We start from the raw sequence: 14,519 nt of genomic DNA, 5'->3' as shown, positions 1-14,519 counted from the left end.
AATTTGAGTTTGCACTTGAAAAGAAGAAAATGTGAGAAGTCTGTATCTGTGCTCTGGATAGCATAATGGCTGGAAAACACTTGCTTAAAACTAATTAGAAACAAAACATTTTATTGGTCCGATAATTATTAAAAACAGAGCTCACAGAAGAAGGCATAAAGTCAAGTCGAGCAGACTACATCATCTCTGTAGAAGAGAATGTAAAATATTTTCGCTAAAGAAGAGGTCAAGTACATTGTCTAATTCTTATAGGACTAAAAATATATTTGATTAAAAAGTTCTTATCAAGTGGTTTTACTACCTGTTTCTCCTAAGCAAGTATTCATATCTTTAAATGGCATTCGTGCATCTCGTTTTCATCAGAATCAAATAAAAGACTTCCATAGGACCAGATGGCACTGGTTTTAATTCTTTTTGCCCTAATTTAGGTATTATGAAAACAAAGTATGATGTAAGCAAACTTTATATATAAAAGTATCACTTCACATAATATTGTGAACAAAGATGCATTTTATATCACCCATTTCATCTAAATCAAACCTGCTCATTTTAAAAAATCTGAGTAAAAGTGTCCTTAGTACTGTTGCTGCTTGATGTTAGAGTCAGGATTTCCTGCCTTTTTGTAGCTAGGTGCTGAGGTGCCTTAGTTATTTTAGGGGTTAAAAGTTGTAGGCACTGATGCGTATATATTAGGCTGTATTCATAAAACACAGCCTGTAGCCTGAGTCAAACTATTACAGTCTAACCACAGTGACCAATAGAAAGAGAAGAGCCAAGAAAGCTGAGGTAAGCTAGATTCTGAAGCATTGTCAAGTTAAAAAGAATAGATAAGGTGTAAACAATAATGTATCAAGCGATGTTGGTGTGTACTTTAGGATTTATATGCTAATAATTGTCCGGAGGACAGGATCCAACAAATTGCTAGCAGCCAAAGCTTTGCACTGTAAAGTGATTTCTAACAGGCTTCAGATATCTGCAGTAACTTGATTAACAAGGTAAATTATTTTAATTACTTTTAAAAATATTTTTAAGGCTATAGATATTTACATAATAGGGGGATAATATTTCAGTGTGTGGCTCAGTTAAGACATTCTCTGGAAATCTTTTGTTTGTTCTCTTTGGAATACTTCCAAATATCCAGCAATTTCTGGGGCTAGCAGATCTGTGGGAATATTGCACATGCTGCTTCTGGCAATAATAAATAAATAATAAATAATAAATAATAATAATAAAAGTAATAGCAATAAATGATCACATTTTACATACAAATAATAGAACCCTTGAGTTTACTCTTGCATCAGGGATAGAGACGTTCTTTCAATCTAAATTTTATTTTTGCCAAAGTAACTTTTTGTTTTTCGCCACAAATTTGTGCTGCTGATCTTTTGTCCTTATATTCCAAAAATGCTATCCACTCATTGTCAAAAACCAGAAAATACAGCAGATCCTGTGAGGCATTGTTACTATGTTACCCAAACGTTATCCGTAGGAAAAAATCATCAGTGATTATGCCTCTTTCATTGTCTAATAGTGGAAAGTGTTAAACTCAGAATGGAATTGGATACAAAACAAGTGAATTTGTATATTTAATGAAACAGGGTAAATCCTTATACTGGACTTATTTTTTAAGTTATTTACCAGGAGTTGAAGGGCAGAAAAGGAAGTTAAAGTAGAAAAACTGTAACTTGGGGTAAGGGAGAGGGAGGGGAATGGGCTATTCAAACAGATTTCTTCAGGCTTTTTTGGAACATGCCAAGCAGCTGTTAAAATACTCTTTGATCTTTCTTTTTTGTGCAATGAGAAAATCTGATCCAGATGCCTTTTATAATTTAGCAGTGAAAGAAGTAGGAACATCTGACTACTTTCAAGGAGGCTCACAATAGAATTGAATTAATAACACTATGACATTTGTAGCTGTCTTTACTGTGATGTTGTGTGTAACCTCTAGTTTATATGAAGTGGTTCTACATAGGAAACTTTATGTGATGCTACATATAACTATTTTCAGAGCTACAGGAATCATTGATTTAATATAAGAAAGTAGTATTTCCAGATTCATGGAATGATCACCCAATGTGAATGTAACTTGAATCAAGAATATATTGTGCGAAGGTGAAAATCTGTACTATTTGACATCTTTAATATTACTGCCAATTTTTCCCTAGTATATAGAGTCAGGAAAGAATTTGGCCCTTTATAGAGAAAAAAAAATTGTTTCAGAAAAAAGTTTAAAATAGCTAGTGTGCTGTTGAAGAGTACAATTATTTATATTTGGCTGAAATATATGATTTTGGAATAGGCTATTCTTTTCATAGAGAGAGCTAATTGCTTTTCTTCCTTTGTAAGGCAAACAATGACTATAAAAGTCTATCCCAGCCTTCTGGTATTTTTCCTGACCAATACTGTGTGGACTCGGAATGTGAGACAAGTCTATGATGCTATGGAACCAGAGGATTGGTCTCTCTTCACCTTTGAGTGTCCACAAGAATGCCTCTGTCCTCCCAGTTTCCCCAATGCTTTATACTGTGATAACAAGGGACTTAAAGAAATACCTGCAATCCCAGCAAGAATCTGGTACCTCTATCTGCAGAACAACCTGATTGAAATAATTTCTGAGAAGCCTTTTGTGAATGCCACTCATCTGAAATGGATAAATTTAAACAAGAATAAAATCACCAGCAATGGAATTGAAGAAGGTGTTCTCAGCAAACTGAAGAGTCTGCTTTACTTGTTTCTCGAAGATAATGAGTTGGAAGAGGTGCCTGCTCCATTACCGACAAGCTTAGAGCAACTGAGACTGGCTAGAAACAAAATCTCCAGGATCCCTGAAGGGGTCTTTAGCAACTTGGAAAACCTTACGATGCTAGATCTGCATCATAACAAGCTGTTGGATAGTGCTCTCCAGAGTGACACCTTCCAGGGGCTCAACAATCTCATGCAACTCAACATAGCGAAAAACTCCCTCAAGAAAATGCCACTAAGCATTCCAGCTAATACAATGCAGCTGTTTTTAGACAACAACTCTATTGAAGTGATCCCAGAGAATTATTTTAGTGCAATACCCAAAGTGACTTCCCTTAGACTGAACTACAATAAATTATCTGATGATGGCATCCCCCCAAATGTGTTTAATGTTTCATCTATTCTAGACCTACAGCTGTCCCACAACCAACTCACTAAAATTCCACTTTTCAATGCTCATCTTGAGCATCTTCATCTTGATCACAACAGGATCAAAAGTAAGTGCATATTGTCAGTGTGGGATCACACCAAGGATTACAATCCTATTAAATATCTCTTCCCACACACACAAAAAAAGCAAACTTTACTGCCTGGTTATGCACAAGAATGGCTATTTTCTTAAATTCAGGAGTCTTTGAACTGGTTAATTCCTTTAATTTCCTGAGAGATTTAACACATATTTTGTATCATCAGTCTTGACAGTAATATAATCAACATGCGAAGAAAACAAGAAAAAATGCTTATTTAGAGTAAAAAGACTCAAGAATATGCTATAAAGAACAATCTTGCAAGAGTAATGAGTAAGATGATACATTGGGCCAATTTCTAAGACTTAAACTTTAAGATATTCCAACAAAAATATGTACACACACAATATTGCATATACAAAATCTGCATTTGTACACACAGAACATTTGGCATGCAAATCATATAAATGAATACATTAAAGTGCACCTGGGCACTTACTTTCCCAGTTAAGCAGGCAATTAGCCATTTTGTGCCATCAAATGCAGAAGTTTACATACAAGGGTTAAGGTTTTCAAAATAAAGGAGTAAATAAATAAATAAAATGAGTGTCTCAAGTCAGGCTGTTAAATCCATATTTAGGCATTTAAACAAGATTCCAGATTTTGAAAGTTGCTGAGCATCCAACAGCCCCCCAATAAGATTAATGGAGGTGCTGGGTGCTCAACACTTCTGAAAATCTGCCCCTTTATTCAGATACCTGAATATGCAATCAGGAGTTTAGCTTCAGGCACCAACTGTTTAGTAACTGAGGCCCTGATCACTTGTCTATGTGAATAAGGACATATTAGGAGCTGAATTTTGAAAATCTGATTATGTCTTCTCCATCTTTTGGATTCTGTGAGATAAATCCTGAGATCTTGACTCAGTCCTTTCTCATGAAAAACTTCCACTGACTTCAAACAAGTTTTTTTCTGAGTCAGGATGTTAGGATTTGGATCCCTTTGATCTATTTAATGTTTTAATATTGTATAAATAATTAACATCACATTTCATTCTCAAGACAATTTAAGTTTAGCATCATATAATCGTGCTGGTTGCAGCAACCTACTTCCAGCATCCAATCAGACATACTTAGGATCTGAGGAGCAGTTATGCCATCAAGGTTTCCCAACCAAAAAGTCATGCAAAACTAAAATTATCTCACTTAATATCATTTAACTTTTTCACACCAGTAAACTATTTCTGTTATCAAAACCAAAAAGTGATCACTTAATAGCTCTGCCCAAAAGAAACTAAACAAATAAAAGCCAGCACATGTTGACTCATTCATACTTTGATCTGACATACTATCCAATTCATTTTCTAACCTTCTTGTCACCACTGAAATCCTCTAATATGGCAAATAAATTAGTCCTTATTATTGTGTGATGTCATATATCACAAGTGTATGAAAATTAACAGCTTGATTTCTGGGAAAGAGGATTTAGCAACCGGTGCACAGCTAATTTAAAATTAATCTGATTATTAGCAATCAGATTAATTAAATATTATTTCACTGCCTGTACTTACAAAGTCAAATGTATAAACTTTTATATGAGTGTGTTAGTTTTGCTTAGCTTGATGCCATTTAAGTGGACTACAAAAAGAGTGAGATTTAATTAGTGCTCATGTCATGTGTCGTTACTGAGCAAATTCGCTGCTCGCAGAGGGATTGATCTTAATATGTCCACTGCAGGCCTCCAGGTGCACACTTCATCTGCTTTCATTTTAAATGGACACAGTTGAAATAAGTGGAATGTGAGCAGTTATGTACCTGGTGTAATAGGTAGCAGTGAAGTCTTTAAATAGCAGCCATGTTATCTTTTATTTAAAAGCAAAAAAGATCAAAAGGTTAAATTTCAAAAGTGCCTAAGTGATTTAAGAGCTTAAGCACCACTTACAAAAGAGACATACCCCCTGAGGGCCCAGATCAAAGGTAATTAGGTGCCTTACTCTCACTGGAGTTAAGCACCTAAATACCTTTAAGGATCTAGGCTTTAGGAACCTAGATCCCAATTACTTCTAATGAGACAGGCTCCTAATTCAGTTATAAATATTTTGTATTTGGTTTGAAATTTTTACACTTAACCTTCATGTTACTGAAGTTTGGAGGAAAACCAGTTAAATATATCCTAATCCAATGTTACTTCACCCTTAAGATTATAAACAGTAACATTACAATAGAAAACCAGTACCAAAATCTAAAGCATTTAATAAACAAGACAAATGTGTGAACATTTTACTACTGCTGCTCAAGATACAAACATATTCTACTACACTAGACACTCGTTTGCCCTCTAACATCTCATAAGACTTTTAGGATCAAAGGTCAAAAGACAAAAGAATGCAATTTTGTCTGGCAGAATTGATGGGAATTGACATCAGATCAGGCTGCAAATCAGTTTTTCCACTTACAGAAGATAAGTGATTAGTTTAAAGAGGCGCTGAAAGAAAAATAATTTGTAAAGCTTGGATCTAGTTTCTCCATAAAGAGTTTCCAAAGTAAGTTAGCTTTTTCGTGTACAGAATTATTCCTCTTCTTTACCTGAGAGATGATAATTGAATATGCTCACATGCTTGCCATACTGTAGTGGGTTAGGTAGATGGTTTCTAATAAAAGGAATAGGATTTGTAGGTGCTGAGACACCAATATCACTTTTTATGGAATTTGCTTGCTATTATTTATATATTTTATTGTTACATCCAAATGCCCCAGACATGGTCTGACCCCATTTTGCTAAGAACCGTATAAACACAGGATGACATGGGATGAAATCTTGAGGTTAAATTGGAGAAGTCAGCGTTGGAGTAAGAGAGGACAGGGGAGGAGCGATAGAAACACAGAGGAGAAGGACAATGGCCAGGAAGAGTGGTTGGACAGGTGGGAGAAAATCTCTCTCAGAAAAAATAAAAACAAGATCCTCTGCAGTTGCTGGTCTATGGGTGTTCAGCAGGCCTGCAGTGTTATGCATTAGTGGAAGCTATTTCCTATTCCATGAGAATACTTCTCCCAGGGTAATGGCTCCATATTCCCAGTTTAGACGTTATACATCTTATCAAGACTACCATCCACATAGGCAGCTGGTCATGTATGACAATCAGGAAAATGACAATTCTGTCACCAGGGACTGACTTTTCCTTAAGAATTCTTCAGCTAGGGCAGAATTTTAAAAGGGGTCAAGTAGACTGAAGACATCACTTTTCAAACTCACTAATGTTGCTTCTCCTCAGCTGAAAACTCTATTCCAGAGCTCTGCGAGGAAAGAGGAAGGGGTATATCAACATAAAGATTTCACTCTTTTATCCCCCTCCAAAAACTCTGAGGATGGGAGTCCCTACAACAGCATAAGGGAAATCGGGGAGACATCTTCACCTTATTGGCAGCCAGGGGCAAGTGACATTGATTAGAGATGGGACTTTGAGATCCTAGTAGGGGAAGTGTGAAAGATGCCCTCAAACCATGCAGAGATCATTTCTTTTTACATGGTGTGTGGTCTGGCATTTTCTGCTCTTTTATTGACATGTTCTATGGTTTGAGTAGTTAATATGGTCTTTGAACCCCAAGGCAGAAAGTAAACTTTGGATAGAAGACATGGTGGGGCATTTTTTGTTTCTTATTTTGTGACCGTTCTGTCTTGTGTCACTGGTCTGCTGAATCCCATGTGGCCTGAAAGGACAGATATTTTCTGCTATACAGAGATCATTCAACATCATGCCTTTTAGTAAAGGCTTTCATAATGAAATATCACTCTATGGCTTCCAGTTTCTTAGCCTGACACATAAATGAGCTTTATAGCAAGTCAACAGCTTTATGATACAAGTGAAATAAACTGATTGCAAGACATACATAGAGCAATAGTATATATTATCAAATATAATTCTTGTAGGTAAGGGTTGCTTTTGATACCCACTCTTCTGAATATAATTATAAATAAATAACTAGATTTTTCACATCTGTAGCACTTTTCTTCCATGAATATTGAGAGCTTTACAAGCTTCAACACACTCCTATGAGGCAGGCCAGTGGTGGGGTATATAATAAAGGAATCAGATATTGGCCAACTTGATGTATTTATGTAGCTCTCATGAGAGATTCATATTCTTCAAGATAAAAACCTTCATTTAAAAAAAAAAAAAAAAAAAAAAAAAAAAAAAAAAGGTTTCTGCCCCTTTGTGTTGTGAAGATAAAGTCCAACCACGAGCTGATGTTACAGATGGCATTTTGGATACAGTTGTTCAGGAAATTATTTTTCCCCTTTAAAAATACTGACAAAAACTAAAGTTGTTTTCATCAAAAACTTATTTTCATAAAAAAAAATCATTGACAATTTTGAGGCTATCAAAAATCAGAAATGCCTCAAATCAAAAATATTTCAGATTTTTTGTTGCCAAATTTCAGAAATATTTTTAAAAGATTTAAACAGAAAAACATTGCCCTATGCTAGCTTTGGGCTGCTTAGAGAATGTGTGTGTTTCCCTGCTACAGGAAACCTCCTCAAGCTCTTTTTGAGGAGTGTACGATAGCCAGCAGCAGCCTCAGGTACTCAGGTTAGTAACTAACTGCCACAATTTGGCACCCTTGAGTCTGGTGCCCTTGATACATATAAAAAAAAATTACTTCAGCCATCATTAATCTGAAGCTGCTTATAGGCTGAAGCAGGGCACCTGTTGAAAATCACAATACAACAGTTCAAGACAAGATGTGTGGAATACTTCACACAACTGAAACTGCAGATGGAATTTAGCAGGGAAGATTTAAAGAAGGTAACACCTCTAATTTTAATGAAAATAAAATGATTTGAACCACAATTTCAAATCTTTATCTGAAATAAAATGAGATACTTTATCTATTGCTTATATATAACTGCAGTTAATACCTGTAAAATAGGAATGGTAGCACCCCAGTGCATCAGTGGTGTGAAATTTGATGAAGCCATTGTTCAACAGGATAGGAGAAATAGGGAGTTTGTATATTAACACTCTAGAAAGGACACGTGTAAGAGGAGTTCCTCCGATCAATATTCTTAGCCTTTGAATGTTAAATATCATGAATTGGACAATTTTTTTTTTTTTACTGCCACTAACGCGCAGACACTCAAAGTGAGATTTTCAGCAGTGCTCAGGATTGACCTAACTCTGTGCTCATTGGAGGCCTATGCGAGCAGAGTTAGGCCAACACTGAGTATTTTTGAAAATTTCACTTTAGCAGTTAAATGTCTCACTCTTCCAACTGTCCAAAATGTAGGCAGACATTCTGGTACCTCTCTAGAAGGTAAATTGATAGTAATCATGACAAGTCATTTACAGAATGAATTTGATTATACTATCTTAACACAATTGCTCTTTTTTAACTGAAATTATGACTAATTCAATATTTTACAGTATTGAAAAGAACAGCCAAACACTGAATAAATATTGTTAAAATGCAGCATAAAAAGTTAATCTCCTTGCACCTTTTTCATACAAATTAAACAACGTAGTTTATTTGTATTTATAGGTGTCAATGGCACTCTAATGTGCCCAACCTCTATTGCCATAGAAGATCACAGTTCCTATGGTAATATGCCACATCTCCGCTACCTCCGCCTGGATGGAAATGAAATTCAGCCTCCTATCCCACTGGACATCATGATATGTTTCCGGCTTCTTCAGGCTGTTGTTATTTGAAGATATCTCACGATCACATTTGCATTTTCAGAGTTTAAGAAGCAAGTTTTGCTGGCATGAAACTTGTTCTAATTCATAAGTCAATCAATATTTTTTTTTTACTCTAAATTCCTACTTGCTACTATCATTTTATATTTGCAAATATTTCTCTTCCTTCAGAAAAGAGGTTCCCAGATCTATATGCAATTTGATTTTCTTTAAGTTCCTAATGCAAATATACTGTAATTATGTATTTTTAACTTTCCTACAGTCCCAGTGCAAGTTCATCTACTCTTCGCCTATCTTCTTAAATTGTACAGAAAGTGTGAGTTCCTCTAAGGAGCTCTATTATAATGAACAGATTTATGAATTCAGGTACACTTGGCCTGATATGTATTATAAAATAATCAAGTACTATAGTGCTATTCGTTATACCTTACATTCTCCTGTCTTAAAATAGGCACTGCTGTGACAGTGAACAGCCTTTCATTGTAGCAATAAATTACACCAATTTCTTGTTTTTCCTTTACAGATTGAAGTCGTCTAGTGATACTTCCCTAGCTGAATAGGCACGACATTTATTAGACTTTGGGTACCACAGCACTTCTAGGGATACCACATATACTGAACTGTGCATATATAGAACTGCCATACAAATACATGAGATGTGAAATGTTCTGAACTCAAAACCATGGATAAGGAAATCCAGGCTGAAATCCTGACTCCACTGAAGTCAATGGGAACCTTTTTCCATTAACTTCAGTAGAGCTAGGATTCCATCCCCAATGTTCTAATTCTGTTTCCTTCTGTGGTCTTGAGTAAGTCACTTAACTAATGTGTTTCAGTTTCCATATAGGTAAAATGGGGATAATACTGCTTACCGACTTCACAGGAATGTTGTGGGGAAATAGTTAATGTTTGGAAAAATATGATAACACAAAAAAACCCCAAAATATGCCCTGCAGATACATGACAAGGATGTGTCAAAATATCCAAATGCTTTAACTGGAAGAAATGTCATTTTTTAAGGCAAATGTAATCACCTCAGTGTAATATTTAGTAAGTTGTTGACTCATGCAAAGATGCTGGATTTTAGAGATGTTCAGGTACTTAAACAAGGCACATACAAAATCCATCAATAGTGGCAGTGCCACTGGGATATCATTGTATAAAGTCTTTCTTTCCTTTTTTTATAGTAAGTTATGTCAATAGTCAGGGCTTCAGTACACAACCTGAATATTACAGTGAGCCGCTCACTGGGGGGGGAAATATAAATATTTTAGCTATTTCTGATATTTAGTATAAATTATTTCCCACCAATCACATTGTTTTAGTCTCTTTTTATCTGTAAGTAGAAGCAAATAGTTGATGTTTGATGGCCTGCATCTAATTCTGATATTTTAAGACAGACCTCAATGAGAAGTATATAAGGAATATGCATGATATATGTAAATAGTAACTTTCCCCTTCAAAATGAAACATTTTCTTAACTATTTTAGAAGGTCTGAGAATGTGAAACTCTAAGTTTCAGGTTCTCAATATTCCCAAAAATCAGGTCTGTAAAGTTTTTATTCTGCTCTAATGTGCTGGCAATAATACTGATGGTATGTTGATGTAATGAGATACCATACTGACTTTTCCAGTTGCAGTTTTGCCTAAAATGTATAACTTTTCACCCAGCATGTTGGAATTGAAACCTTGGTCAATGTCTGAATTCACCAAAGCTTGTCAAATGAACACTGCATGTAGCAGAAATCAGTTTTTAACTTAAAACTTCACCATAATGCAATTAGCTCTTCCAGAAACCCTACTGCAAAAGATTTTTATTTCATGGTTAATCCCATGTGCTGGTTGGATACTATCCTGCCTTTATAACTAAATATGGTCTAGACTTAGGTGTTCACAAAAAGGGAGAAAAACAAATATGAAGGCTTAAAAATATAGCTGTATAGTACATATGCATGTTAATTTATGTTCTTAAATTTACTAATAGTAGAGTATAGTAATTTATTTTTTATAAAAACAATTATGATATTATGTGGCTTTATTTGCAAAATAATTCTTAATTGCTTTAGAAGACAAATTATCTATATTTATATAGATAAATATAGCGTGTACCCATCCAACCCATCAGTAGTGGTAAATATTTGTATTTCAGTAGTATCTAGAAGCCCACTCAAGGACTGAGACCCAACTGTGGTAGGCACATAACAAAAAGATTGTTGCCTTTCAGAGGCACGGATTGTCTAGTATATGACTGAGAACAATAAATAGATAGGGACCCTAGATTGTGAAGGAGCATGATTGTATTTATAACAGCATTGTAAAGTTTCAAATGCCATTAGTCTTATCATGCATTTTCCACCCATGTAGTTGTCATCAGAAACTTTTCAAAAGCTCCAACTGAAGAGGTTTAATTGTATATATATACATATGTGTGTGTGTGTGTGTGTGGTGGGAGGGAATAGTGACTGCATAAAAGAATGCTTCTGGAGTCAGCATTTATTGCATAAGCTTCATTGGCTGATCCTATTGATAGTGGCCATTCTTGGCCTTGTCCCCTTCCATTCTATAAAGGCAGAAGGACCATGATATATCCATGAGGAAGGTTTCATGGTGCACATTTCCTTCCTGTGTCCCAAGGAGTGACTGTTGCTGCCCTTTCCATGTTTTCATCCCCAAAGCACACAATCTGGCTTCCATTCTATTTTGTATAGTTTCTTATACCTCGGTCCTCACCCTAGTATCTGAGCACCTTCATGTAGCACATTAAGCAACATGACTATACATCTGTCACATATGTTTTCTTCTCCTCTCCCCAAGGGGAGGAGTATGTGCAGTGGGGTGTCTTGTTTTGATTAGGTTTTTTTGCTATGTGTTTATGTTAGACAAAGCAAAGTCAGAAAAATGCACCTTGTAGCTGGAGCAGATTTGTGATGGTCCTTGTGAAAAAAATACTTCCTTTTTTTGTTTTAAACCTGCAGCCTACTAATTTCATTTGGTGACCTCTAGTTCTTGTGTTAGGGGAAGGAGTAAACAGCACTTCCTTATTTACTTTCTACACACCAGTCAGGATTTTATAGACCTCTATCATAGCCCCCCCACCCCTTAGTCATCTCTTTTCCAAGCTGAAAAAGTCCCCCAAAAGCTATTCACAGTCCCCTCACAGACATGTTGTGGTCCAGAAAAAAAAAAAAAGTGTAGTTCCCCCCACAATACTCTACTACAAGCCAGGAGGAACAGAACTTTGAATGCCCTCGAATCCTGTGGTAATAGCTGCCAGCATATGGTGTCAGGGCAATAGTACTCACATGCAGCACTGCCTGGAAAGTCAGATTCCACATCTGTCTGACTCTACATGTGGGGAAAGGCTAGCTTGCTAAGGGGTGCTTCACAGAGCGACAACATCATCATATGATATGCCTGGAATTGACCCTGAGGTGTGCATGCACTCATCCAGCCTGCTATCCATGGCATCAGTTCAACAGGCTCTCATTTCCTCCCCTGGGAGATTTGACATCTATTTTACATGATTATTTCTGTTCTTCTCAAACTTCTCTGATTGGAATATTAGTGAGGCTAAGATTTTGTCTTGGAGGACATGGAAGTCACGGAATCTATGACTTTCAGAGACCTCCATGACATTTTTGCTTCAGACGTGAGCAGCACAGCTGGAGTTTTCAGTGAGCAGGGCCCCCCAAATCCCCGCTGCAGGCAGCGAGGACTCAAGCAGCTCTGAGTCACTGCTGCGGGGATAGCCTGCAGCCACGATCCACCTCCATGGGTATCTGGAGACCCCTGCAACCCTGAGCCACTGCTGGCATCAGGGGGACCCCCGTAGCCCCAAACTGCCACCACAGGCATCGGGGGACCCCTGCAGCTCCCAATCCTGTGGGGTGCAGGAGGGATGCAGGACCTCCAATCTTCCATGGGCAGACCTCACAGATCCAAGCTGCTGCTGGGGGAACGGGGGAACCCCATGCTCTCAGCCACTGTGGGTGGGGGAAACCCTGGAGCCCCAGCAGTAGTTATTGCCCATGACCTGTCCGTGACTTTTACTAAAAACAACCATGACAAAAATCTTAGCCATAAATATTGTCACAAAAATAGATAAGTGCTGGAAAAAGGGGTGCTACTGCACCCCTTGGCTTGAAGTGGTTTCCATCATAAACCCTGTATGCTTTCAGCACCCCGACTATACAAATTGTTCCAGTGCCTCTGCAAAAGTAAGTATATTTATGAGGAGTATGAGAACTTGGGGACAAAGCGGTTCTCAGCAGTTTTCTGGAGGAGTGTGTGGACATCCCCAAGGTATCCAGCAGTAACTGTCAATTACTAATTAAACTTCCTAACCAGCAGTGCTTTTCAAGAAGTGTGCATTATGTATTATCAAAAGCATCTCACTACAGTAATCATTGATTTCACTATCTGTATATCCAAGTGGAAGTTGGTAGTTGTTCAGTCCGTTAACCAGCTGGCTCAGTGGTCAGGCAGTGGCTTCACAGTTCTTTTCAGTCTGCCTGTCCTGGAGGGGACCCTTTCAGGTCATATACAGCAGGTCTCAGTCTCACCTGTGTGCCTCCTCTTCCCATCTTGGGGTTCAGTCATGAAAGACAGTAGAAGTGTGGGGGGGGGGGAGGAGGAGGGGCCGATGATCTGGGCCCTCCCATTCTAATGGGCTCCAACCCAGAGCTCTAAGGGACTGTTGCAGTGTTTGGACTACTCGTTGATCCACCTCAAGTTACACTCACCTCAGATCACTTCCTGTGAGGCTGTGACTCCTCTGTTTGGGGCATGCCACAGACTTAGTAGTATCTACTTTGTCTGCTGGGGGCTCAATATGTCATTATCCAGGGCCCCTATGGGTTCTCGGCTCCTTACCAGGGGAAATATGGATCATGGCTCCCAAAGTGGCTATACCAAGGCTGTAGTCTCTCCCCCCACTGCTCCAGAGATCAGCCTTACTTCCTGGTCTGGTGCAGCCTGTGGGTTTCCCTTTTTAAACTGCCCCCACAACTGGAAGTGCCAAGGCATGGGTTAATGAGGAACTGGAGGAAGACAAAAAGGAAGAGGAAAAGAAGAGAAGGAACAAGACTGAGGTTGATCTGGAAGAAAGAACTTTGAAAAAGTGAGATAAAGGGGAGCTTGGGTTAAAAAGAAAGTAGGAGGAGCTGGGAGCATGAGGACCTCAGGTGAAGCTCTCTTGTTAATGAAGGTCTGCAAGTCCAGAAGGTTGGGAACCATGACTCTAAACTGCCTCCTTTCGTAGGTCATGGTCTTTTACATAACCAGAAATTTACAACCCCGCAAACTAGTCTAGTATTACTTGCTTCGGAACTAGTGGGGGAGTGATCATAGTCAGGAACATTGTCTATTGTCTGGAATATTGTTTAGTGATACCATGATTAATATGTAATCCAACAGTTTGGCATGGTGAAGCATGCAGGATCTGTGCCCATGTGAAAACACCACCACTGAGCATTCTTCAAATCATTCATTACTATATTCTGTGCACAATTACATGATGATGTGCAATAGCCTTTCCAAATAAGTTCCAGGAAGAATTTAGTAATAGGTCACAATAATTAAATTTTGTTAATGATGGAAACCATGCCAGAATGCGA

The 14,519-nt window shown here is 37.6% G+C and overlaps 1 protein-coding gene across 1 annotated transcript; it reads left to right on the top strand.

The window, feature by feature from the left end:
• Positions 1-827: 827 nt before the first annotated feature.
• Positions 828-9,415, top strand: KERA (keratocan). The gene is made up of 3 exons (XM_032765170.1): positions 828-995; positions 2,347-3,239; positions 8,747-9,415. The coding sequence occupies exons 2-3, from the start codon at positions 2,354-2,356 to the stop codon at positions 8,914-8,916; spliced, it is 1,056 nt and encodes a 351-aa protein (XP_032621061.1). The 5' UTR covers positions 828-995; positions 2,347-2,353; the 3' UTR covers positions 8,917-9,415.
• The last annotated feature ends 5,104 nt before the right edge of the window (positions 9,416-14,519 follow it).

Source organism: Chelonoidis abingdonii, chromosome 1, assembly GCF_003597395.2.
Source record: "Chelonoidis abingdonii isolate Lonesome George chromosome 1, CheloAbing_2.0, whole genome shotgun sequence".
Classification (NCBI taxonomy): domain Eukaryota; kingdom Metazoa; phylum Chordata; order Testudines; family Testudinidae; genus Chelonoidis; species Chelonoidis abingdonii.
The sequence above is the reverse complement of the archived record's forward strand: the minus strand, read 5'-3'. Positions and strand labels throughout refer to the sequence as shown.

What these genes read in the sequence shown, in the direction of transcription:
- KERA (XM_032765170.1), top strand. Translation starts at nt 2,354, where the DNA reads ATGACTATAAAAGTCTATCCCAGCCTTCTGGTATTTTTCCTGACCAAT. An exon ending in TGATCACAACAGGATCAAAA is followed by an intron (nt 3,240 to 8,746) that starts GTAAGTGCATAT and finishes TTGTATTTATAG; the next exon opens with GTGTCAATGGCACTCTAATG.